This window comes from Macaca thibetana, chromosome 6 (genome assembly GCF_024542745.1).
Source record: "Macaca thibetana thibetana isolate TM-01 chromosome 6, ASM2454274v1, whole genome shotgun sequence".
In the NCBI taxonomy this organism is placed as follows: domain Eukaryota; kingdom Metazoa; phylum Chordata; class Mammalia; order Primates; family Cercopithecidae; genus Macaca; species Macaca thibetana.
The window spans coordinates 1,941,604-1,967,736 of NC_065583.1; the positions used below are offsets into that span (position 1 = coordinate 1,941,604).

General features: G+C 45.4%; 2 protein-coding genes across 3 annotated transcripts in view; both read right to left on the reverse strand.

Annotated features, from left to right (window-relative positions):
* The window catches only part of MAML1 (mastermind like transcriptional coactivator 1), a 53,019-nt gene extending 31,808 nt beyond the window's left edge, over positions 1-21,211 (reverse strand). The window contains exon 1 of the mRNA XM_050794174.1: positions 20,870-21,211. Within this exon, the coding sequence (XP_050650131.1) occupies positions 20,870-21,211 (342 nt within the window). The remainder of the gene's footprint in view (positions 1-20,869) is intronic.
* Positions 21,212-23,385: 2,174 nt separating this feature from the next.
* The window catches only part of CANX (calnexin), a 32,306-nt gene continuing 29,558 nt past the window's right edge, over positions 23,386-26,133 (reverse strand). For both annotated transcript variants that reach the window (XM_050794182.1, XM_050794183.1), the window contains one exon: positions 23,386-25,715. In XM_050794182.1, the coding sequence (XP_050650139.1) occupies positions 25,662-25,715 (54 nt within the window). In that variant the 3' untranslated portion in view covers positions 23,386-25,661. The remainder of the gene's footprint in view (positions 25,716-26,133) is intronic.

The following is a 26,133-nucleotide window of genomic DNA, read 5'->3' on the forward strand; positions in this document are numbered from 1 at the left end:
TTTTTTATTGTTCAAATAGATGGGGTCTCATTATATTTCCCAAGCTGATCTGGAACTACTGGCCTCAAGCAATCCTCCTGACTCGTCCTACCAAACAGCTAGGATTGCAGGCGTGAACCACCATGGCTGCCTTCAATTTTATATTCATTTATTTCTTTTTCTTGAGACAGAGTCTTTCTCTGTCACCTGGGTTGTAGTGCAGTGGCACAATCTCAGCTAACTGCAGTCTCCACCTCCTAGGCTCAAGCGATCCTCCCATCTTAGCCTCTTGAGTATCTGAGACTACAGATGCAGCCACCACACCCAGTTAATTTTCGCAATTTTTTAGAGATGGGGCTGGTCTCAAACCCCTGGGCTCAAGGGATCCACCCACTTTGACCTCCCAAAGTGCTGAGATTACAGGCGTGAGCCACTGTGCCCAGCCCAATTTTACATTCTAAAACAACCCAAACAAGGCCAGGCACGGTGGCTCACACCTGTAATCCCCAGCACTTTGGGAGGCCGAGGCAGGTGGATCACTTGAGGTCTGGAGTTCGAGACCAGCCTGGCCAACATGGTGAAACCCTGTCTCTACTAAAGATACAAAAAAATTAGCCGGATGTGGTGGTGCATGCCTGTAATCCCAGCTACTTGGGAGGCTGACACAGGAGAATTGCTTGAACCCAGGAAATGGAGATTGCAGTGAGCCGAGGTCGTGCCATCCAGCCTGGGCGGCAGAGTGAGACTCCGTCTCAATTAAAACAAAACAAACAAAAAAGGGCCAGGCACAGTGGCTCACGCCTGTAATCCCAGCACTCTGGGAGGCCGAGGTGGGTGGATTACTTGAGGTCAGGAGTTTGAGACCAGCTTGACCAACATGGTGAAACCCCCATCTCTACTAAAAATAAAAAATTGGCCAGACGCCATGGTGTACACCTGTAGTCCCAGCTAGCTACTTGGGAGGCTGAAGCAGGAGAATCACTTGAACCCGGGAGGCGGAGGTTGCAGTAAGCCAAGATCGTGCACCATTGCACTCTAGCCTAGGCAACAAGGGCGAAACCCTGTCTCAAAAAAAAAAGAAAAAAAAAAGAAGAAAAAAAAGAGAGAGAGAGAGATAAAACAACCCAAACAGAAACACTTCTCCTCCCATGATTCATCTCATCCACTCCTGTCTTCACCTTTTGCCATTTGCTTTCTTCGAGGCATCAATCACTTGGTGCTTAAGTCCAGAACATGCATTACTCAAACTCCTCTGACCAAGCTAGGCACCCTTATTCCCTCTACAAATAAAACAGCTGAAACTCTAAGAGTTTAAACTACTTGTCCAAATGGATCTGGAGTTAAGTGCAGCAATTTCATCTTAAGGAGAAAAATTTGAAATATTATCAAACGCAGCACGGAGGGTAATAAAAGTAAAAACGCATTAAAGATGTCGAGATAGACTAGTTTAATTGAGTAGTGAAATCAGAAGGCAGATTGCCAGAGGCCAAAGACAATGTGAATTCAGGACTCCTTCACTCCACCACACACACACACAAATAGCATCTAGGATTTGGGTGAGCAAACTGAAATCAATAATTATAAATACAGTCTTTCCTGTTCCAGTGATTATGAAGTGACAGTGAGATAAGAGTTCCACAGATGGGCTGGGCGCAGTGGTTCACGCCTATAATCCTAGCACTTTGGGAGGCCAAGACGGGTGGATCACCTAAGGTCAGGAGTTCAAGACCAGCCTGGCCAACATGGTGAAACCCTGTCTCTACTAAAATACAAAAATTAGCTGGGCATGATGGCGGGTGCCTGTAATCCCAGCTACTCGGGAGGCTGAGATGGGAGAATCACTTGAACTGGGGAGATGGTGGTTGCGGTGAGCTGAGATTGCGCCACTGCACTCCAGCCTGGGTGGCTGACTGAGACTCTGTCTCAAAATAAAATAAAATAAAATAAAATAAACGAGTTCCACAGATGAAAGAGAACATAAAGAGTATCTAATATCGGGAGGCTGAGGCAGGAGAATGGCGTGAACCCGGGAGGCGGAGCTTGCAGTGAGCCGAGATCACGACTGTACTCTAGCCTCGGTAACAGAGCAAGACTCCGTTTCAAAAAAAAAAAAAAAAAAAGAGTCTCTAATAAAGTGTTAAACTCAACACAGTACAAATGTACTCATTACTCAACAACTTTAATAGAAATATGCCAGCCACAAGCGTGGGCAAAATATGCAACTTTAAATTTGCTAGTAGCACATAAAAAGAAACAGATGGTGCTAATTTTAATATATTTAAGCCAATATATATGACCTTTTTAACATGTATCAGTATTCTTTAAGAAAACAATTTTAATAATATCTTTAATAATATGTTATTAACCCCATATATATTCTCTTTTTTTTTTCTTTTGAGACAGAGTCTAGCTCTGTCACCAGGATAGAGTGCAGTGGTACGATCTTGGCTCACTGCAACCTCTGCCTCCCAGGTTCAAGCGATTCTTCTGCTTCAGCCTCCTGAGTAGCTGGTGCTACAGGCACATGCCACCACACCCAGCTGACTTCTGTATTTTTAGTAGAGACGGGGTTTCACTATGTTGGCCAGGATGGTCTTGATCTCTTGACCTCGTGATCCGCCCACCCCGGCCTCCCAAAGTGCTGGGATTACAGGTGTGAGCCACCACGCCGGGCCTATATTATCTTTTTAACATGTAATCAGTATGTTTTTTTCTTTGAGACAAGGTCTCACTCTATCACCCAGGATGGAGTGCACGGTGCAATCACAGTTCTTGGCAAGCCTTGACCTCCCAGGCTCAAGAGACTCTCTCACCTCAGCCTCCCTAGTAGCTGGGACTACAGGTGTACACTACCAAGCCTTGCTAATTTTTTGTAGAGGTGGGGTTTTGCCATGCTGCCCAGGCTGGCCTTGAACTCCTGGGCTCAAGTGATCTGCCCAGTTCAATCTCCCAAAGTGCTGGGATTACAGGCATGACCTACTGTGCCTGGCCATAATCAGTATTTTTTCTTTTTTTGAGACATAGTCTCACTCTGTCGCCCAGGTTGGAGTGCAGTGGCACAATCTTGGCTCACTGCACCCTCTGCCTCCTGGGTTCAAGTGATTCTCCTGCCTCAGCCTCCCAAGTAGCTGGGATTACAGGTGTGCACCATGTGCCACCACACCCAGCTAATTTTTGTATTTTTAGTAGAGACAGGCTTTCACCATGCTGGCCAGGGTGGTCTCGAACTCGACCTCATAATCCGCCCGCCTTGGCCCCACAAAGTGTTGGGATTACAGGTGACAGCCACCGAAGTGAGTGTACCAAAAATATTTTTGGTACTAATTTTCAAAATCCAGTGTGTATTTTACACTTTTAGCACAAGTCAATCTGAATAAGGTACATTCCACGTGCTTAAGAACCTGGTCTGGCTGGTGGCTACCTTCATGAACAGTGTAACTATAGAAAGTAGCCAGCCAGGCACAGTGGCTCACACCTGTAATCCCAGCACTCTGGGAAGCTGAGGTGGGTGGATCACCTGAGGTCAGGAGTTTGAGACCAGCCTGACCAATGTGGTGAAACTCCAACTCTACTAAAAATAAAAAATTAGCTAGGCATTGTGGTGTGTGCCTATAGTCCCAGCTACTAGGGAAGCTGAGACAGGAGAACTGCTTGAACCCAGGAGGCAGAGGTTGCAGTGAGCCAAAATCATGCCACTGCACTCCAGCCTGGGCAACAGAGCGAGATTCTGACTCAAAAAAAAAAAAAAGGAAAGTAGCCTTGAAAAACTAAGTTTTCAGGATGGCACTGAAGATAATGGAAGCCCCCAGGACCTGCCGCCTGGGTCTAGCAGCAGGCTCCTTACTGCACACAGGGCTCAATACAGCAGGCACTTTGTGCCTCCATGCCAGCTGCCTCCTTGCTGGAAATCGTCATCCTTGCCCACCTTTCTCTTTCTAGCAAACTCCTCCTCCTCATCTCATTCAACTTATCCAATAAGAATCTATTGAGAGCCGTCAGGCCTGTAATCCCAGCACTCTGGGAGGCCCAGGCAAGTGGATTGCTTTGCACTCAAGAGTTCGAGACCAGCCTGGGCAACATGGCAAGACCCCATCTCTACAAAAAACACAACTAGCCGGACATGGTGGCTCATGCCTGTAATCCCAGCTACTCAGGACACTGAAGCAGGAGAATAGCTTGAGCCTGGGAAGTGGAGGTTGCAGTGAGCCTAGATCGGGCCACTGCACTCCTGCCTGGGAGTCAGAGAGACCCTGCCTTAAAAAAAAAAAAAAATTCTATTGAGAGCTGACTGAGCCAGCCATTCTCTGGGCCCTGGGGATACAGCAGAGAAAACAAACAAACAAAACCACAGGCTCTCCTAGAGCCTATATTCTAGCTGAGACGTACTCCCGAGAAAATAAACCACTGAAAGAGAGTTGGTGGGACTTATGATTCCAAATAAGGTGCTCAGGAAAGGGCTCACGGAGTAAGCACGTGAAGTCTGAGCAAGAATCCGCAGGAGATAAGAGCACATGGCCACAAGCACAGAAGATCATTTGGTAATTTTATTTACTATTTCACTATTTCCGCAACTATTATAACTACATATAAATGAATATCAAAGATGATTAGTATTAAAGCGGACAGCAGGCGCACACTGGCAGTGCAAGGAGAGAGCAGCACTGCCCCTGCGGGACGGAGGCTCCAGGAGCAAGCAGATCAGTTTCCAGGTTGTGATCTGACTTCCGCTTCTCCGGGAGCTGACAAGGCCCCTCTTGAGGAAGTCGTGAGCAAGGTCTTGGAGTTTTGGGAAACACAGGGCTCAGCACAGTCAGGCACCTGCGAGGGCGAAGGTGGGGACCAGGCACTGGACCTACAGTGGAAATACAGTCAGAGGGAGGGGGCTGCCCTGTACTTCCTGCTTCTGAGCTCACCCTGGCCTGCCTTCAGCTCTCAGTGGGTCGCACTGCTGCAGCATGGCTCTGTCACCCTCCACGTCTGGCGCAGAGCTGCCACCCCAGGATCCTTCTCGCCATCCTCATGGGCCTCCCAGGCCATGTCTTCTGTGTTAGGCTCCTGTTTGCTGTACCTGTGTCTTACTCTTTCTTGATTTAGTCTTTCAATTTGGTGGAGCACATCTTCCAGTAGCATCTTGAGGAGTATGTGACGTTTAAATTTTTTAAACCTTTTTCGGCCAGGCACAGTGGCTCACGCCCGTAATCCCAGCACTTTGGGAAGCCGAGGTGGGTCGATCACTTGATGTCAGGAGTTCAAGACCAGCCTGGTCAACACGGTGAAACCCCTTCTCTACTAAAAATACAAAAATTGGCCGGGTGTGGTGGCTCACGTCTGTAATCCCAGTACTTTGGGAGGCCGAGGCGGGCGGATCACTTTAGGTCGGGAGTTCAAGACCAGCCTGACCAACACGGAGAAATCCCGTCTCTATTAAAAACACAAAATTAGCCGGGCGTGGTGGCGCATGCCTGTAATCCCAGCTACTCGGGAGGCTGAGGCAGGAGAATCGCTTGAACCTGGAGGCGGAGGGTGCAGTGAACCGAGATCACGCCACTGCACTCCAGCCTGGGCAACAAGAGCGAAAATCCATCTCAAACAACAACAACAACAACAACAACAATCAGCCAGGCGTGGTGGCAGGCACCTGTAATCCCAGCTACTCAGGAGTCATAGGCAGGGGAATTGCTCAAACCCAAGAGGTGGAGGTCGCAGTTAGTCAAGATTATGCCACTGCACTCCAGCCCGGGCGACAGTGAGACTCCATCTCAAAAAAACAAAAAAACACCCTTTTCTACACTTATTCTTGTTGTATCATTTGGCTGGGTATAGGAGTCTAGGTTAGTAATCACTTTCCTTCAGAATTTTGAAGACATTGTTCTAATTCTCTTTTTGCTTCCTATGCTGCTGCCATGAAGTCTAAAGACATTCTGATTCTTGATACTATCCAGAAGCCTGTAAATCTTTTCTATAAACTCAGTGTTCGGAAATTTCATGCCTGGTGCAGGTCTATTTTCTTCCCTAGTGCTAGGCACAAGTATACAGTTTTAATCTGTTGGCTCATGTGCTTCAGTTATCAACTATTTTACAAGTCACTTCCCACCTTGTTTTCTCTCTTCCTGTAATTCTTATTATTCAGATGTTGGACCACTTACACTGGTCCTTAAATTTTATTGATATGCCTTTATTAAACAACTCTTTGAACATTTTTAGGGCATGTGGTCTATAAAATCAGTTTCTGTCTCATTTTTCAAAAACTGTGGTCAAAGGCACAGAACATAAAATTTACCATCTTAACTTTTTAAACTATACAGTAGTCGGCTGGGTACAGTGGCTCGTGGCTGTAATCCCAGCACTTTGAGAGGCCGAGGTGGGTGGATCACTTGAGGTCAGGAGTTCGAGACCAGCCTGGCCAACATGGCAAAATCCCGTCTCTACTAAAAATACAAAAGTTAGCCAGGCTTGGTGGCGGGCACCTGTAGTCCCAGCTACTCAGGAGGCTGAGGTAGAAGGATCGCTTGAACCCGAGAGGTGGAGGCTACAGTGAGCTGAGATCTCACCACTGCACTCCAGCCTGGGCGACAGAGTGAGGCTCCACCTCAAAAAAAAAAAATAACTAAAGTATATGATAGTGTTAACCAAATGCACATTGTTGCGTAACTAGAACTTACTCATCTAGTTATACCCATGAAAATCTCCCCTCTCTCTTCCCCCAGCCCATGACAACTACCATTCTACTTTGTTTCTATGAGTTTGATTATTTTAGACATCTCAAATAAAGTAGAATCATGCAATATTTATTTTTTGTGACTGTCTTATTTCACTTAGCATAATGTCTTCAAAGATCATGTTTTGGCATATGACAATATTTCCTTCATTCTTAAGGCTGAATAATATTCTGTTGTATGGATATGCCACGTTTTCTTTATCCATTCATCTGTGATGGACATTTAGGTTGCTCCCTCCTAGTGTGATCAATGATGCCCTAAACATGGGTGTGCAAATCAGGGCCTACTGCCTTATCTCTACCAACTCCACTTCCAAACTGGTTCTAGCCCAAAATCATACAGCTTCTGACTCTCACTTCAGAGGTCCTTCTATAATACCACTAACACACGTTCAACAGATGCTTGATGACTGCCAAATACAGCAGGTATAATGCCAAACTCTTGGTCTTGCTCTTAAGTTGCTCATAGTCTAATATAGAACAGCAAAAACACACTAATTAAAAGTGTGAAAGTCAGGTGCATTGGCACACATCTGTAGTCCCAGTTACTAGGGAGCTAAGCCCAGGAGTTGAAGGCTGTAGTGCACCATGATAGCACCTAATAGCCACTGCACTCCAGGAGGGGAGACAGAGCAAGACTTACTCTCTACAAAAAATAAAAAATAAACCCAGCCTGAGACTCTGTTTCAGGGGTCGGGGACTGGGAAATGACAAAGAAAGAAAGAAACAAGGTACCTCTAACCGAAAGAACAACATGCATAATCAATAACCAATTTACAAGACTTGCTAAAGCCTTTTTGTTATATTTCTCACTGACAGTGAAGACTAATGACTAGATAAATCCTTTTGCAAGTCGCATGGTTTCTAATTCTTAGTTTTCAACGAAATTAAAAGACTAACCAAGCTGTCAACTGATAAGTTAATTTTTGATGATATGTAACTGATTCTTTGGCACACAATTCAGGCTTCAAAATATTGCGTAACATTGCTGGCCAGGCGTGCTGGCTCACACCTATAATCCCAGCACTTTGGGAGGCTGAGGTGGACGAATCACCTGAGGTCGGGAGTTTGAGACCAGCATGACCAATATGGAGAAACCCTGTCTCTACTAAAAACACAAAATTAGCCGGGCGTGGTGGCGTACGCCTGTAATCCCAGCTACTCGGGAGGCCGAGGCAGGAGAATTGCTTGAACCCCGGGAGGCAGAGGTTGCGGTGAGCCAAGATCGCGCCATTGTACTCCAGCCTGGGCAACAAGAGCGAAACTCCGTCTCAAAAAAACAAAACATTCCTTTGACTAACCTTATTCATCCCCCTCCACCCTTTTTTTTTTTTTGAGACTGAGCCTCGCTCTGTCCCTAGGCTGGAGTGCAGTGGCATGATCTCCGCTCACTGCAACCTCTGCCTCCTGGGTTCAAGTGATTCTCCTGCCTCAGCCTCCCAAGTTGCTGGGATTACAGGTGACAGCCACCATGCCCGGCTAATTTTTGCATTTTTAGCAGTGACGGGGTTTTGCCATGTTGGCCAGACTGGTCTCCAACTCCTGACCTCAGGTGATCTGCACCCGCCTCAGCCTCCCAGAGTGCTGGGATTACAGGTGTGAGCCACCGTGCCTAACCGTTTTTTTTGTTGAGGCAGAGTTTTGCTCTGTTGCCCAGGCTGGAATGGAATGGCGCTATCTCAGCTCATCGTAACCTCTGCCTCCCCAGTTCAAGTGATTCTCCTGCCTCAGCCTCCTGAGTACTGGGATTAAAGGCACATGCCACCACGCCCGGCTACTTTTTATATTTTTAGTAGAGATGGGGGGTTTTGCCATGTTGGCTAGGCTGGTCTTAAACTACCGACCTCAGGTGATCCGCCCGCCTCAGCCTCCCAAAGTGCTGGGATTACAGGTGCAAGCCACCACGCCCAGCCATTATTACTTTCCTTTATAGTTTATTTATGTGAGCAAGAATTTTTGGGACTTAAATTTACAAAAACAAAAACAAGAACTGAACTGAGAACTCTTACTTTGGCTACAAGTAATATTCCTCCATAATGACATGAATAAATCAAGGCAGGTAAGGGAGCCCTGTCTATCTCATTAAGGAGGGCGTTTCTAATAAACTTGTACTTTTTTGCATAATAATTACTTATAAAAATTTATAATTCATGCATTGTTTTGTACTAAACTACTATAACTCAACTGGTTGAAATAAGAAATAGATGTACCAGAATCTTATAAATGCTACATATATTATTTTGCATGAATCAACTTTAAAAAGAGCAAAAGCAGCTGGGTGCGGTGGTTTACCTGAGGTCAAGAGTTCGAGACCAGCTTAGGCAATATGGTGAAATCCCATCTCGACTAAAAATACAAAAATTAGCTGGGCATGGTAGCTACTTGGGAGGCTGCAGCAGAACTGCTTGAACCCGGGAGGCGGAGGTTGCAGTGAGCCAAGATCGTGCCACCACACTCCAGTCTGGGAGACAGAGTGAGACTCCGTCTCCAAAAAAAAAAAAAAAAAAACCTGCAAAGGATCCAGCTTAATGGTGAAAGTAAATTAATTTACAATTTTTATTTTGGCTGGGTGTGGCAGCTCACACCTATGATCTCAGCACTTTAGGAGGCCCAGGAAGATGGATCGTGAGGTCGAGTTCAAGACCAGCCTGGCCAACATTGTGAAACCCCATCTCTACTAAAAATACAAAAATTAGCCAGGTGTGGTGGCAGGTGCCTGTAATCCCATTACTCCGGAGGCTGAGGCAGGAGAACTGCTTAAACCCGGGGGAGTGGAGGTTGCGGTGAGCCAAGATCATGCCACTGCACTCCAGCCTGGGCAACAGAGCAAGACTCCATTGTGAAGAAAAAAAAAATTTTTATTTTAATTTTTTATACCTATTTTTGTTACAAAGAAATGTGCTAGAATGATAAATAAAAGGCTTCCAAACATATATTATGTTAAAATAAAACATATTATGTGGGCTAAGTGTAAAAAGAATGCAAGTTCCAGGAGAAAAAGGAATTTAAAATTTCTGTTAAAGCATTCTTTAAACAGTTGATGAAAGATAGCATATCGCTAAGATATTCAGATTCCACTGGCTACATTTTAAAAACTGATGTAACCATTTTATTTTTAAATGTTAATATTTATAATTCTCTGGAAGTTATATGCCCTGTAACTACAAGCAGCACTTTTTTGACCCTTTCTTCTTTTAAAATAGTTGATTCAAATTAAGTATATGTAGCATTTATAAGGCTGTGTTACCTAAATGTATTATTTCATACATTTCATTTAATAAAACTGAATTATGGTAACTTAGTTTATAATTGATAAACAAAAAAATGCATTATAACTTTTCATAAGCTTAAAAACTTAAGATGAAAAGTGCTAGGTGTCAACTTAAAAATGTGTGAGCGGAGGCTGGGCGTGGTGGCTCACGCCTGTAATCCCAGCACTTTGGGAGGCTGAGGCAGGCAGATCACAAGGTCAGGAGATTGAGGCCATCCTGGCTAACAAGGTGAAACCCCGTCTCTACCAAAAATACAAAAAAAAAAAAAAAAAAATTAGCCAGGCGTGGTGGCGGGCACCTGTAGTCCCAGCTACTCGGGAGGCTGAGGCAGGAGAATGGCATGAACCCGGGAGGTGGAACTTGCAGTGAGCTGAGATCACACCACTGCCCTCCAGCCTGGGTGACAGAGCAAGACTCTGTCTTAAAAACAACAACAACAACAACAACAACAACAACAACAACAACAAAAGTGTGAGGGGGGTTGGGCGTGGTGGCTCATGCCTGTAATCCCAGCACTTTGGGAAGCCAGGCGGGCGGATCACCTGAGGTCGGGAGTTCAAGACCAGGCTGACCAACATGGAAAAACCCCGTCTCTACTAAAAATACAAAATTAGCTGGGCGTGGTGGCTCATGCCTGTAATCCCAGCTACTCGGGAGGCTGAGGCAGGACAATCACTTGAACCCGGGAGGCAGAGGTTGCTGTGAGCCAAGATGGCGCCATTGCACTCCAGCCTGGGCAACAAGAGCGAAACCCCGTCTCAAAAAAAAAAAAAAAAAAAAAAAAAAGCGTCAAGGAGTTCACAGTATTTCAAAATTATTTTGTCCAAACACCCCGTCTCAACTATAAGGCTTTTCATGACCTAACTCACCTTTCAGCCTTTAAGTCCCAAATTCAAAGAACTACTCACTATCATAATTTAGTGCTTTTGCTTAGTGCCCTAAAGGAAATCAAAGTCCTACTGAATGCTTCTTGATAAGAGCTCATGTCTTCATGCATAGCCACATATTAAAGATTTGAAATGTTCTTTCTTTTACAGATGGAATCTTTCTCTATCACCTGGGCTGGAGTGCAGGGACACGAGTTCAGCTCACTGCAACCTCTGCCTTCTGGGTTCAAGTGATTCTCCTACCTCAGCCTCCCAAGTAGCTGGGATTAGAGGTGTGTGCCATAACACCCAGCTAATTTTTAATTTTTTTAGTAGCGACAGGGTTTCACCATGTTGGCCAGACCGGTCTCGAACTCTTGATCTCAAATGATCCACCCACCTCAGCCTCCCAAAATGCTGGAATTACAAGGTGTGAGACACTGAATGTGGCAAAAAAAATTTTTTTTTTTGAGATGAAATCTCACTGTCGCCTGGGCTGGACACAGGATCTCGGCTCACTGCAACCTCCGGTGCCTAGGTTCTAGGGATTCCCCTGCCTCAGCCTCCCGAGTAGCTGGGATTACAGGCACGCACCACCACACCCAGCTAATTTTTGTATTTTTAGTAGAGACGAGGTTTCGCCATGTTGGCCAGACTGGTCTTGAACTCCTGACTTCAGGTGATCCACCCGCCTCGGCCTCCCAAAGTGTTAGGATTACAGGCTTGAGCCACCACGCCTGGCCAAAAATGTTCTTTTTTTTTTTTTTTTTTTTTTTTTTTTTTTTGAGACGGAGTCTCGCTCTGTCGCCCAGGCTGGAGTGCAGTGGCGCGATCTCGGCTCACTGCAAGCTCTGCCTCCCGGGTTCACGCCATTCTCCTGCCTCAGCCTCCCGAGTAGCTGGGACTACAGGCGCCCACAACCGCGCCCGGCTAATTTTTTGTATTTTTAGTAGAGACGGGGTTTCACCGTGGTCTCGATCTCCTGACCTTGTGATCCGCCCGCCTCGGCCTCCCAAAGTGCTGGGATTACAGGCGTGAGCCACCGCGCCCGGCCCAAAAATGTTCTTAATAAAGCAAATTAAATTTGTTGGCCAAAAACTTAGCCAGACGTGGTGGTGCATGCCTGTAGTCCCAGATACTTGGGAGGCTGAGGTGGGAGAATTGCTTGAACCCAGGAGGTGGAGGCTGCAGTGAGCCGAGATCACTCCACTGCACTCCAGTCTGGTGACAGAGGGAGACTCCGTCTCAAAGAATAAATCAATAAAATAAATAAATAAAATAAAATAAATTTGTTTAGCCAACATGTACAAATGCTCAGGGGGAAAAAAGAACTGTTTAGGCCAGTGTTCCTCAAATGTATTCCACTGTAACTTTCAATAGCCCATGAAATTAGTGTTCCATGGAACACCTTTGGGGAAAGCATCTGGCTAAAGCTTAAGATCCATCTTAAAAGTAAGTTCTGTCTCTTTTTCTTTTTTTGAGACACAGTCTCGCTCTGCCACCCAGGCTGTAGTACAATGTCACAATCTCAGCTCACTACAACCTCCACCTCCTGGGTTCAAGTTATTCTCCTAACTCTGCCTCCCAAGTAACTGGGATTACAGGTGTATGCTACCGCGCCGAGCTAATTTTTGTATGTTTTAGTAGAGACGGGTTTCACCATTTTGGCCAGGCTGGTCTTGAACTCCTGACCTCAAGTGATCCGCCCACCTCAGCCTCTCAAAGTGCTGGGAATACCGGCGTGAGCCACCACAACCGGCCCAGAGTCAGTTCTTTAAAGCCTTCCAAACTTCAACAAAAAGGCATCCCCCTTCCTCAATATTCTCACAGGCTTTAGCCCTGAACTTGGCTTTGCAATGACCTATGTATCATCTGCTCCTACTTAGGCTCCGCAGTACAGGTTCAGCATCTACCACGATTCCTGGCTCCAGCAGGACTTCAACGCTGGTTGAAAGAACCACCAACTAAACGCTGGGAATTGTGGAAAAAGAGTGGAAAATTCTCAGGTTTTTACTTTGGATGACTGGGTTAGGGAAAATACTTAGAAGGAGCATATGATTTGGTAGGAAAAAGGGAAAGTCCATTTTGGATATGTGGGCAATATATCCTGGAAAGATGAAAATGTCCAGTAGACAGCTGGAAATGTGGATTTGAAATCTGGAAGACAGATCTGGACTGGGGATTTGGAGAATCTTATTACAGGTGACAAATGAAGCTATGAAAAAATCAATAACATTACTCAGGGAAAAAAGAGTGAAAATGGTCAGGGATATAGTTGCCTAGGGAACACCAATATTTTTAAAGCACAAAGAAAGTTTCTCAAGCCATAAAACTAGGAATTTCTCTTGAATACTCCCCACTCTTGCCCCCAAAACAAAGCCATCTAGTCCAGCAACCCAGTCCTGCCACCTCTGCCCTCAGAAACTGTCCAAAACCCATCTCCTCTTCTCCAGCTCCACTGCTGCCTACTACCCGCCCCAGCCCTGGCATCTAGAGAGCTGCAAAAGCTTTATATGCATCCACTCCTGTCCATCCAATCCCAGGCATCCTTCACCTAGCACCAGAACAATCTTTAAAAACCTAAGTTGGATCGGCCGGGAACAGTGGCTCACGCCTGTAATCCCAGCACTTTGGGAGGCTAAGGTGGGCGGGTCACGAGGTCAGGAGATGGAGACCATCCTGGCTAACACATGAAACCTGTCTCTACTAAAAAAAAAAAAAAATACAAAAAAATTAGCTGGGCGTGGTGGCGGGCACCTGTAGTCCCAGCTACTTGGGAGGCTGAGGCAGGAGAATGGCGTGAACCCGGGAGGCAGAGCTTGCAGTGAGCTGAGATGGCGCCACTGCACTCCAGCCTGGGCAGCAGAGCGAGACTCTGCCTCAAAAAAGGAAAAAAAAAACCTAAGTTGGATCACATCATGTTTCTGCTCCCCATCCTGCTACTGCTTCCCACCACACTTGATCTGGCCCTCCGTGCCACGCTACTCCAGACACACTGGCCTCCTTTCTGTTCTTCATGCCAGCGCAGAAGGGTCCAGCCCCAGACACTTTGTACTGGTGGTTCTCTCTAACTGGAATGTTCTAAGACTTTCAGCTGACTGACAGCCTCTCAATTATCAAGCTCAAATCAAGACATCTTAAGCTACTACTGTCATTTAGTATCACATTACTCTGCCTTTAATTTTTGCTTAGCACTTATTATAACAAAATTAACTTAAAATTATTGATCTCCTCTTTCCCCATGAGAGAAGAATTTTAATTTGTTCTATTCACTACTGTATACAGTAGTTCCCTTGGTATCCATGGGGAATTGGTTCTAAGACCCTTGCCCAGCTCCACCAGGATACCAAAATCCAAGGATGCTCAAGTCCCTTATATAAAATGGCCTAGTATTTGCAAATAATATATACACATCCTCCTGTATACTTTAAATCACCTCTAGATTACTTATAATACTTCGTATGACAGAAATGCTATGTAAATGTTGTCATATTTTTATTTCTTAATTTATTTTTGAGGCAGGGTCTTGATGTCACCCAGGGGCTAAAGTGCAGTGGTACAATCATAGCTCGCTGCAGCCTTTACCTCCCAGTCCCACACGATCCTACTATCTCGGTCTCCCAAGGAGCTGAGAACATAGGTGCATGCCACTGCACCTTTATAGAGATGACATCTCACTAGGCTGCTCAGGCTGGTCTCGAATTCCTGGGCTCAAGAAATCCACCAGCTTTGGCCTCCCCAAGTGCTGGAATTACAGGTGTGAGCCACCATACCCAGCTATATTTTTATTTTTATCCATTCTCTTCTCTTCTCTTCTAGAGATGAAGTCTTGTTATATTGCTCAGGCTGGCCTAAAACTCCTGAGTTCAAGCTACCCTTCCACTGCAGCCTCCCAAAAGTTCTGAGATTACAGGCATAAGCCAACATGCCCAGCTGCATTTTAAAATTTGTGTTAATTGCTGTATTGTTATTTTTTAACTGTTTTTTCCTAAAAAATATTTTCTATCTACAATTGGTTGAATCCGCAGATGCAGAATGCACAGATATGGAGGGCTGATTGCACTCTGGCCTACAGCAGGCACTCACATATTTGCTGTATGAATTAATAAGCGAAAATAGGAAGGAGACAGAGAAAAAAAGTCAGAAAGCTGAAAAGGAAATCAGAAGAGAGAAGCTAAGAAAAGGAAGAAGTCATGAAGAATGATGACTAAGATACCAATGAGGCTGGGTGTGGTGGCTCATGCCTGTAGGCTGTGGTGGGAGGATCACTTGAGCCTGGGAGGTTGAGTCTGTAATAAGCCATAATGGTGCCATTGCACTCCAGCCTAGGCAACAGAGTGAGACCCTGTCTCAAAAAAAAAAAAAAAAGATGCCAATGAATTTGGCAAATCCATCCTTGGTGTCCTTCATGGAGGCAACTTCAGAGGAATAGAAGAGGTGGAAGGCATATTACCATAGGCCAATGAGTAAATGAGAAGTTCAAGTGGGAAGGGCAAAGGGAAGGAAGAATATGGAACTATTTCGACAGTGAGAAAACACAGGACTTGTCAGTGTGGAGAATATTTGTTCATAATTTCAAGCTGAAGGGAAAGACTCAGTTGGGAAGGGAGATACGGAAGACAAAAAAGGAAAGAGCGTTCTAGACAAGGTCTCAGGCATTACAGGAAGAAATGAGATCCTAAAGCCACACTGATGAACTTTTTAACAAAAACTACCCGGGCCGGGCACGGTGGCTCACGCCTGTCATCCCAGCACTTTGGGAGGCCGAGGCGGGCGGATCACGAGGTCAGGAGATTGAGACCATCCTGGTTAACCCGGTGAAACCCCATCTCTACTAAAAATGCAAAAAATTAGCCGGGCGCGGTGGCGGGCGCCTGTAGTCCCAGCTACTTGGGAGGCTGAGGCAGGAGAATGGCGTGAACCCTGGAGGCGGAGGTTGCAGTGAGCCGAGATCACGCCACTGCACTCCAGCCTGGGCGACAGCACGAGACTCCGTCTCAAAAAAAAAAAACAAAAAAAACCTACCCCATATGATTACAGTACAGTATCTGTTTTATATTCAGAAATATCTACTTCCTGGAAATAATTTGTTATTTTGTAATTCTTGCATGCTTTTGGTCTACAAAATTAACAGCTTTCTTAACTCTTAAAAGGTACACATGGGGTGTTTGGGAGCAGAGAGCTATGAGGTGTGCAGCACACTCTCAGATGGTTCAGAGAATAAAAGTTTGAGAGAGAGAGAAAGAGGCAGAGAGTGGGAGAGAGAGAACGTGCAAATGATAAGGCAAATGGGGCACAACAGTGACAACAGGTAAATCTAGGTAGTGCGTATCCAGATGTTCTTTGTACCAAGCTTAGAGCTTTTCTCTAAGTTTGACATTATTTACAAATAAAAGGTTAAAAAAGAGACAAACTTCACACACCTAAAACTAAGTAAGAAAAGCAACTTCCGGCCAGGCAAGGTGGCTCACACCCATCTCTACACAAAACTTTAAAACCTAGCCGGGCATGGTGATGCACACCTGTAGTCCCAGCTACTCAGGAGGCTGAGGTGGGAGGACCCCTGGAGCCCAGGAGTTCAAGGCTGCAGTGCCCCACTATGGCGCCACTGGGTGACAGAGCCAGACCCTGTTTCAAGAAAAAGGGAAAAAAAATGAAAACCTAATAGACTCATTCCTTGAAAATTAGAAGCCAGGCATGGTGGCTCACGCCTGTAATCCCAGCACTTTGGGAGGCCGAGGCGGGCAGATCACCAGGTCAGGAGATGGAGACCATCCTGGCTAACATGGTGAAACCCCGTCTTTACTAAAAACATACAAAAAATTAGCCGGGTGTGGTGGCAAGCACCTGTAGTCCCAGCTACTCAGGAGGCTGAGGCAGGAGAATGGCGTGAACCCGGGAGGCGGAGCTTGCAGTGAGCTGAGATCACGCCACTGCACTCCAGCCTGGGTGACAGAGCGAGACTCCATCTCAAAAAAAAAGAAAAAGAAAAAGAAAAAAAGAAAATTAGAATAGAGAAAAAGCCTGAAACAGTGTTTCTGATTCATCTCTAACAGACTAAGCTGATAGTAGCTAAGAATTTGCTGTGGTGGGATATCCTGAGAAAACAATAACCTGAAGTGAAGTAAACTCTAGCAGTAAATCTGATCTCTTCTCAGTTGTACAAATGGGCTGCTGGTGAAGTAACTTTGAAATGACTGCCAAAAAGTATACAGTTCACTTGGAAAAAAATTAAGAACTTATAATATTCCTTATGTAAGAAATATTAATGAGACCAAATACATGGAGTTGTCAAAAATAACAATGACTAAGAGGTGCCTTCTTTCCATCTGTGTGCGCAAAGCTGTTTTCTCCAAGCCAAAATCCTACACACTCAAGGGCTCTCTTCCCCCCGAACTGAAGGAGCCACTGTTTTCTTAATGACACTCATCTTCTACTCCTACGACCCCATTCCAAGACCAAAGAGATCAGCTAGAGTAACTCGGAGTCCAAGTGGAAAGGGTCCCTCTTCCTAGCAGAGACACAGAAAAGCACATCCAACTGTAGAGTTTAAACTCAAGAAATCCATAGATCAAGGTTTAATGTGATAAAAAGACATCACCTTAACATGGCACATCTGATTAAGCTCTGACATTAAAAGGAATGACTGACAAATTAGATTCAAATTCTAACACACTCAGAATTAATTTCTCTTCAAACAGCATGCCCAGTTTCCTCCACTGACTCAGGACTAAAAAAAAAATCAAACAGGGTCTAAATTCTTAGAATAACTTTAAACCAAAATTGAACCATTACTAATATACGTTTTTTTTTTAATTTTAATTTTTATTTTTTATTTTTATTTGAGACAGAGTCTCCCTCCGTTGCCCAGGCTGGAGTGCAGTGGCACGATCTCGGCTCACTGTAACCTCCACCTCCCAGGTTCAAGTGATTCTCCTGCCTCAGCCTCCTGTGTGGCTGGGACCACAGGCGCACATCACACGCCCGGCTAATTTTTGTATTTTTAGTAGAGACGGGGTTTCACCATGTTGGCCAGGCTGGTCTGGAACTCCTGACCTCAGGTGATCCGCCCGCCTCTGCCTCCCAAAGTGCTGGGATTTACAGGAGTGAACCACTGCGCCCAGCCCCCACTAATATACTTTCTAAGGAGGGTTCAAGGCAACTATTTGTGTATAAAACTATGATTTTTATGAGCTTTCATTATTTCCTTCAATTGCAATGGCCACAAACTACTCTTAAAAGTCCTTCCTAACACAGGCCGAGCGTGGTGGCTCATGTCTGTAATCCCAGCTACTTGGGGGGCTGAGGCAGGGGAACTGCTTGAACCTGGGAGGTGGAGGTTGCAGTGAGCTGAGATGGCGCCACTGCACTCCAGTCTAGTGACAAAGCAAGACTCCTTTAAAAAAAAAAAAAGGCCTTACAAGAGTTGTTACTCTTGAGCCATGAAAGGAGGCTCATGAAGTTACATCATCTTGCTTGAGGTCAGTGTATAGGAGGAGAGATTACTGAGTAAAGCACTACCAAGTTTATATCAATAACTCAACAAACAGGCACTTAAGATACACCTAAGATGTGCACTACCCAACTATAAGCCCAAGCCCTCCCTGCCTCCAAGAGCTGACAGTCTAGTTGGAAAGATTCGACCTAAAGTAATAAGTGACCATGTGCTAAAAATAAATAGCACAGGCTGGGCACAGTGGCTCACACCTGTAATCCCAGCACTTTCGGAGGCCAAGGTGGGTGGATCACAAGGTCAGGAGTTCGAGACCAGCCTGGCCAACACAGAGAAACCACGTCTCTACTAAAAATACAAAAATTATCCGAGTGTGGTGGTGTGTGCCTGTAATCCCAGCTACTCAGGAAGCTGAGGCAGGAGAATTGCTGAGGCAGAGGTTGCAGTGAGCAGAGATCACCACTGCACTCCAGCCTGGGCGACAAGGCAAGACTCTGTCTCAAAAAACATAAATAGGTCAGGCGCGGTGGCTCACGCCTGTAATCCCAGCACTTTGGGAGGCTGAGGCGGGTGGATTATCTGAGGTCAGGGGTTTGAGACCAGCCTGGCCAACATGGTGAAACCCCATCTCTACTAAAAATATACAAATTATTAGCTGGGCGTGGTGGCCAGCACCTGTAGTCCCAGCTAGTAGGGAGGCTGAGGCAGGAGAATCGCTTGAACCCGGGAGGCGGAGGTTGCAGTGAGCCAAGATCGCGCCATTGCACTCCAGCCTGGGCGACAGGGCAAGACGCCATCTCAAAATAAACAAACACATAAATAAAATAAATAGCATAGACAATACGTTTCCTAAATGTTTTGACAAAGGAGATTCTTACTGCTGTGAGTTAGGGTGCTCAGGAACTAGCTTTAAGGCAGAAGAAAGAGATAAGCTGGGACTGGCAGGGTGGCAGGATTCTGAAAGGCATGAAGGAGGGTCCCACAGGCAGTCTTTAAATCTACGAAATACTGTATTTTCAAGTCCACACTCCTTTCTTTTTATTTTTAAAAGAACCCTGGGGGTGGCAGGGTGAGGTGGCTCATGCCTATAACCTCAGTACTTTGAGAGGCCAAGCTGGAAGAAAGGATCACTTGAGCCCAGGAGTTCAAGACCAGCCTAGGCAATATAATGAGACCCCCATATCTAACAGAAAGAAAACTTTTTTTATTTAGCCAGGCGTGGTGGTGTGCAACTGTGGTCCCAGTTACTCAGGAGGCTGAGGCGGAAGGACTGAGGAGTCCTGAGCCAGGGAGGTTGAGGCTGCAGTGAGACATGACTGTGCCTCTGCACTCCAGCCCGGGCAACAGAGTGAGAGGAGGGCGGGGAAAGAACACTGGGAGATAATAAGCCCAACACGCCCCTAGTTTATAGATGACAAAAGCGAAGATGAGAAGCCTTGACCAGTTGATACAATAAGCAAGGAAATCTGAGTGGTTTTTTCCCTTCTAGCCCAGCAATCAAGGCTAGTGGGGAAGAGAATGAGAAATATAATTCAACCAGAGCAGAGGACCTGTGAGAGACATTAAAAGATAGGTTAGGACTGGTCCCAATTGCCAAACCAAAGACTCTGAACTTCATCCCTTCAAGCAATAGAAGGATTTCTAGCATTTCGAGAGGAAGAGAGAAAGAAACTAGATGCCTAAAGACTCGTTAGTTAGCTAGGGACGGGCACTGCAATAGCCCAAGTGAGAGATAATAAAGGTATGAATTTAAAAATACACAGAACAAATTAGATTTTAACATTTGTTTTAAACTAAAATCCCCAAGACAACCGTTGAAAAATCTTGTCTCTTTTGTGAATCTGTTTCAGGGAGAAAAACCTCTAACCAACAAATTTCAGGAACATTTACTGAGAGCCCAAAGGGAGTAAGAATTGACCAACAATCTAACATCATTAGAGATTTTAAACAGGCCTGATAAATTAAAACTAGAATTGTCAATAATATTGCAGGAATCTCAAGTTCACAAAGTTCAGGCTACCTAAACAAGGAATACTTATATGCAACTCACTGAACGTTTTACTAAGTTTTCCACAGATTTCTTGATTTTCCATTCAGAGAAGTTTGAGTTGGTCAACCGAAGGCCGACTTATTTCCATAAGAAAGCCCTGACCCTGCTTACAGCACAGGATCTTGTAAAGGGCAAGGACCCAATAAACATTTGCAGAATAAATGAGGCCAGGCCTACGGTGCAGGAACTCCCTCTATCACAGGCAACTCGAATGCTAGTCTATTTCGAATAAAGATCTCAACATCCTGAAATCAAGTCTGGAAGAAAAACCCTCCGGTTAGCGTTCGCCAGCCTTCCCAGGTCGGGCCTCCTGCAAGGCCCTCACGATGCTGTTTTCCCAAAGTAACGCCACCGTGCTACTTCCCGAAGATGACAACCTCTCAGCTCCCTGCCATGTTCCCCTCCCTCCAGCCAGATCCAGGAGTCGCGGATGCCTGGGGAAGTCTCCCAGCGGCCCGATCCTCGTCAGAGGAAGCGTTTTCGGGAGAGGGGGCTGCCGCCCCGACAAGCGCCTTCCCGCGCCCTACTCACCGTGGCCGGGCGGCCGTGCTCGGGGCCGTCAGCGGCGTCCAGGCGCGGGGCGGCGGCGGCGGCGGCGGGCGCCGGGGCCGGGGCGGCGGGCGGCGGGGCCGGGGCTGCGGGCGGCTGCCTGTGCTTGCCGGCGCGCTTGGCCTTGGCCTGGATGCAGCGCTGATGCAGGGCGAAGGTGTGCTGGCGCTCCAGCTCCAGGCGCTCGGGCGACACGGCCTCGTAGCGGGCCTCGCAGGTGCTGTGGTGGCGCCGGCACAGCTCGATGCGCCGGCGAAGGCGCTCCATGACCGCGCTGTGCCGCGGCAGCGCGAACTCCGCCATGGGGCAGGTGGGCAGCACCATGGGCCGCGGGCTGCACGGGCCGGGCCCGGGGCCGGGCCTCTCGGGGCCGGCTGGCACTGCGGGCTTCGCTCCCCGCGGCTACCTCTGTACGCCTCACGGCCGCGCCATGCCCCCGAGGGTAGCGGAGCGGGCTCGCGCGCGGCGGCGGGTTTTCCTCCTGCCCCGCTCGGCCCGACCCCCAGCCGGCGCTTGCTGCCCACCTCAAGCCTCGGCCTGTCCCCACCGCCCCGGCCCCATTGTTTTCCGCGGTACCTCCGCGGCCGCCATCTTAAAATTGTTTTCGGGCCTCTCGGAAGAAGGCGGGGCTCGGTAAGAGACCTAGTGCGTCACGGCTGATGAGCAGGGGCCCCGGCCAATCAGAGAAGGAAGGACCGGCCGCCCGAGGGCGTGGGGACGAGCACGCAAGAGGCGCGCTCGGGCTCCAGAGCTGTATTTAAAAGGAACTCTCAAGCGAAGGGCGGAGGGAAGCCCCTGGGCGGGCCTTAGTGCTGGGGGCGGAGCTAAGCGTGACTGACAGGAGTCCGTCCAAGAGGCGGCTATTGGTTTCCTGCACGTAGCCCGCTGAAGGCAGGTCCTTCCGGCTCCCCCGAGGAAACGGGAATCCGGCAGGCGGGTGCGGCGCAGCTGGCCGGTCCCCGTCGCCCACCTGGCGGTACAGAGAGCTTTCTTTTTATCTTTCAAATTTCGACTTTGATGAACTCTAAGTAACCATGCTATTTTAACTTCAGCCGTTTTACTTTGACCTTATTCCTTGTATCCAGCCCCATAATTGGTCAGAATCGTCTAGTGAGCTGGTAGTTTCCTCTTGCACCATCCCGAATCACTGGTAGTCAGTTTCCACCTATTTATAAAAGCCCGAGCAAGTTTCAAAAGTGCAGTATTACTCACTACTTTTTAAAAAAGTCCAGAAGATGTGAGCAAAAGCATGCAGGAGTCCAGCTCCATTAGAGGGAACTGGAAATGCAAAGGATGACGTTTCACTGCAACCTCCGCCTTCCGGTTCAAGCGATTCTCCTGCCTCAGCCTCCCGAGTAGCTGGGATTACAGGCATGAGCCACCACGCCCGGCAATTTTTGTATTTTCAGTAGAGACGGGGTTTCTCCATGTTGGTCAGGCTGGTCTCCAACTCCCAACCTCAGGTGATCTGCCTACCTCGCCCTCCCAAAGTCCTGCGATTACAGGTATGAGCCACCGCGCCCGGCCAAATACGGTCCTTTAGATAAAACTGAGTTACTCAACAAAACCAAACCAAGACAAATTATGCCCCATAATTAAAACTAATAGGCAAAGGGGAATAGAGGGACTGGAGCAATGAAACAGTGTTAGTACTAAAACTAGGTAGTGTGATGCCAAAGGATATCAGGAACTCTAGATATTGGCACTCTAATTGCTAAAAGGTTAAGCAGGAGGTGGCAGGAGGCTGCACACTGAGACACACCATCAGTAGCTCAAACATTTGTTACTCTAGCTTTTTAGCCCATGAGGTTTTATTTTAAAATCAAGAGAACAGTCAAGTATGTCTTCATACAAACGCAGCAGAAAAATACAAATACTAATGTTTCAAATGGAGAAGGTGGGCCACCAAGGCAAAAGTGCCATAATGCAGTCCAGCTTTTTTTTTTTTTTAGCATTCAAACATAGAACTTTTACACCAGAACTAAACTATTTCATTAATAGAAAAAATAGTAACTAGGAGCACTACATTCTGTGTACATACTTTTCTTCAGTATGTAACCTAAAAATTTAATAGCACATAAAAAAACTGGGCTTTCAACAATATCCCTGAAGTATTTAAGTATACGTAAAATATGGAGTCTGATTCTGAACAAAGAATTTTCTAATAAACATTTCAAAGTTCAATGGTTCCCCTAAGTCTTAAAGAATATTATCTACAAATTACCAGTAGCATTCCTTCCTTTTCTGAGCTGCTGTCCACACTATTATGCAACAGAAACTACTGCACTGCAATCATGTGGGCAGGAAGAGGAAAGGGCTAAACATAAAAGACTGCATCAAACTCATGTGGTGAGACAAAATCATTATTTCACTGTCCATAATAGTTTCTGCATATTAGTGAACTTTCACATAGTGGCCAATTAAAGGAAGATCAACCCACTTGAACATAGTAACACACACACATTGAAGGTTACTATCAAGAAATTCAGTCAAAAGCAGACACTTAACACAGGGCTTTAATGTAACACCATTTAGTAACGTGACAAATTGAAAAGTGAGGAGTACTTTGTGGACAAGAAAATAGAGGAACACATCTGATGGAGAGTGGGCATCTGACAACAATGGAACAGGTAACCAGCATGTAAAATCATAATATAAGTGTCTTTTTAAGAGCTGAAAGCTGCTGCTGGTCATTCATTAATAGGTCAGACATTTAATCAGGAAGCTGGACCTTCAAAATAAAACTGAAAAAAGAACCCAGAAAAGGCATTTTTGTTTTGAACAAACTTTACTAAATAACCCTGGAAAGGCAATGAACGATCTGACAATTTAAGCTCTAATGATTTAAAGCTCAGCTAGAAGAAAGTGAGGCATGACATATACTGTCAACGGAGGGTGAAGGAGACAGATTTCTGGAAATGCAATGATCCCACACATTTGCTTCAAGGAGAAACCTGCAGACATATTTTCAGGTCTTGCTAAGTAACAACTGTTTATTTGTAATCAATACATCTGGGAAAGTCTGCTATGTAGCTAAGGTCATAGTGTGACCACAGAACAACAAAAGAAAAGGAAAAAGCACTGAACATTCAGCAAGAAAAATACATCCCATCCTCTAAAGAATTTAAGTGAACCAGTTTAAAAAGAAAAAAAAAATACATACAGCCTTCATCTTTTACAAATATATTTCCTTCCCAATATCTTCCCAATATAAACACTGTGGAGTGTTTATATAATCAGTGCAAGAAACAGTATCATCGGTACATTTGAAAGCCTCTAAAGAACAACTAAAGCTAAAATAACATCTAACTCTGAATACGTTTCAGTGTAGAGTAATAATAACATTATTACACTATAGTGGTGTGGGAGAGGCTCTGATAGCACCCATCTGCATTCCGCATGAAAAAACCTAAGATCACTTTTTAAAAAATTCTACAAGCCACATTTAAAAAAAAATTTGAACAGGACTGCTTTATTGTGTAATTTATGACACAACTGTTACATGAATTGCAAATGAAGGCTTAAAATATTTAGCAGCTACAAAAAAAAATCAGATAACTCATGCTTCATGTCACTCCTCCCACAAATACTTCTAGTCTGTTCAACTGCAGTCAATTCTGTATTGGCTCGCCTGTGAATTAGACTTCTAAAGTCTTTACACAGAGTAAAAGAAATGGATAAAAATCAAAGATTGTATTCTATTCTGTACTTTGACCCTGGAAAGGTATGGGTCTGCTTAAAAGAAAGAAGAAACATACACGTAATCACAATAAAGCTTAACATTATGCAGGGCTTATAATCATTTTCAGCAACGGACTGCAAGCTGCACTGTGAAGAAAATGCATAGCAGAGGAGAAAGCTGGGGATTTGAGGAAATGGGTAAGGAAAACAGTGTCAACACAGTGGAAGAAGTGATGAAGACATCTACTCCGGAGCTCACGTGCCACGCCCTGCTAGCGTTCCTTACCAAGCCACCTGCTCCAGAAGGCCACAGCCTGACCCTCCCAAGTGGAGTATGAATGCCCAAGTGCCACATGAAGCCACCTCCTCCACTACCTGCAAAGCTGTCTGGGAACTGAGCTACAGAACACACGCGCTTTCTGGTCTAACCAACATCAAGTGAAAGATTTTTTTTCTTATGTATCTATTTTCAATACAACTTAAACGCAACTTTTATATAAATTTGGGCTTCTATTCAGTTCCTCTCCTCAATTTCCTTAGGAGGAACTGAGTAATGGAAGCAAACAAAACAAGATTATAACCACAAATGACTGCACTTTAAACGTGATTATCAATTTTGAGGGACAGAGATGTGAATGTTTTACAATACCAAACTTTAAAAAAAATCTATTATAAAAACTGCAACTCATCTCCCTAACATTTTTAAATGGTGGTATTATGTTTGCACAAACAGATTAATACATTAAATTAAGCCAAGATCTTAAAGACTGGCAAAGTTCTATCATTCTATTTTAAAAAACAAAGATGTTAAAAAAAAAAAAAAAAAAAAGAAGTTAGTTTGCTTCATGTTACATTTCACAACCATTATGTTAAATGTTTTCTTTTCTACAGAAACAGGGTCCTTTATATCACAACTGCAAGTATTTACTGCTAGATGTTTAAAGTTACACAGACTAGTGTTCAACTGGAGCCTGCTGATGGTGATGTCTTGAAGTTTTCTGAATTTCAATCTAAGGTGTGCCAGGTCCTCTCCTAGGACCACTCTTGCAGGGGGTAGGGAGAGGAAATCACAGATCAAGCTCTTAAGATTGTTTCACTCTCTTCGTGGCTTTCTGTTTCTTGGTGATCTGTTCAAAATTTCATCCTCCTATTGATTGAAAAGAAAAGAAATTCACTATAATTAGCACATTTAAAACATAATAAAAGTTCACCATATTTTCAAGATCAGCCAGGCTGAGGGTAACTTATTTGAGGAAAAAATGAGAAAAATGATTAGAAGAAAATGCACCAAGAAGAATGGTTGTCTCAGAGGTGGTGGAATTATTCCTACTTCAGTTTAGTCTTCATTGTTTTTTACAAGCATACACTTTTCTCAATCTAACCCATAAACATATTCTTAAAAAGGGATCAGACACTGTGGTTTCTTCATCTTGCTTAAGTGATTTCTTAATCTTGCTTAATCCCAAACAATCTACTGGCCTATGGCACACTCGCCCCAGTCTGAGGGTAAGAAACCAAGGATTCATGAAGATGGAAGACTATCCAAGTAGACTGACTCCAAGGCT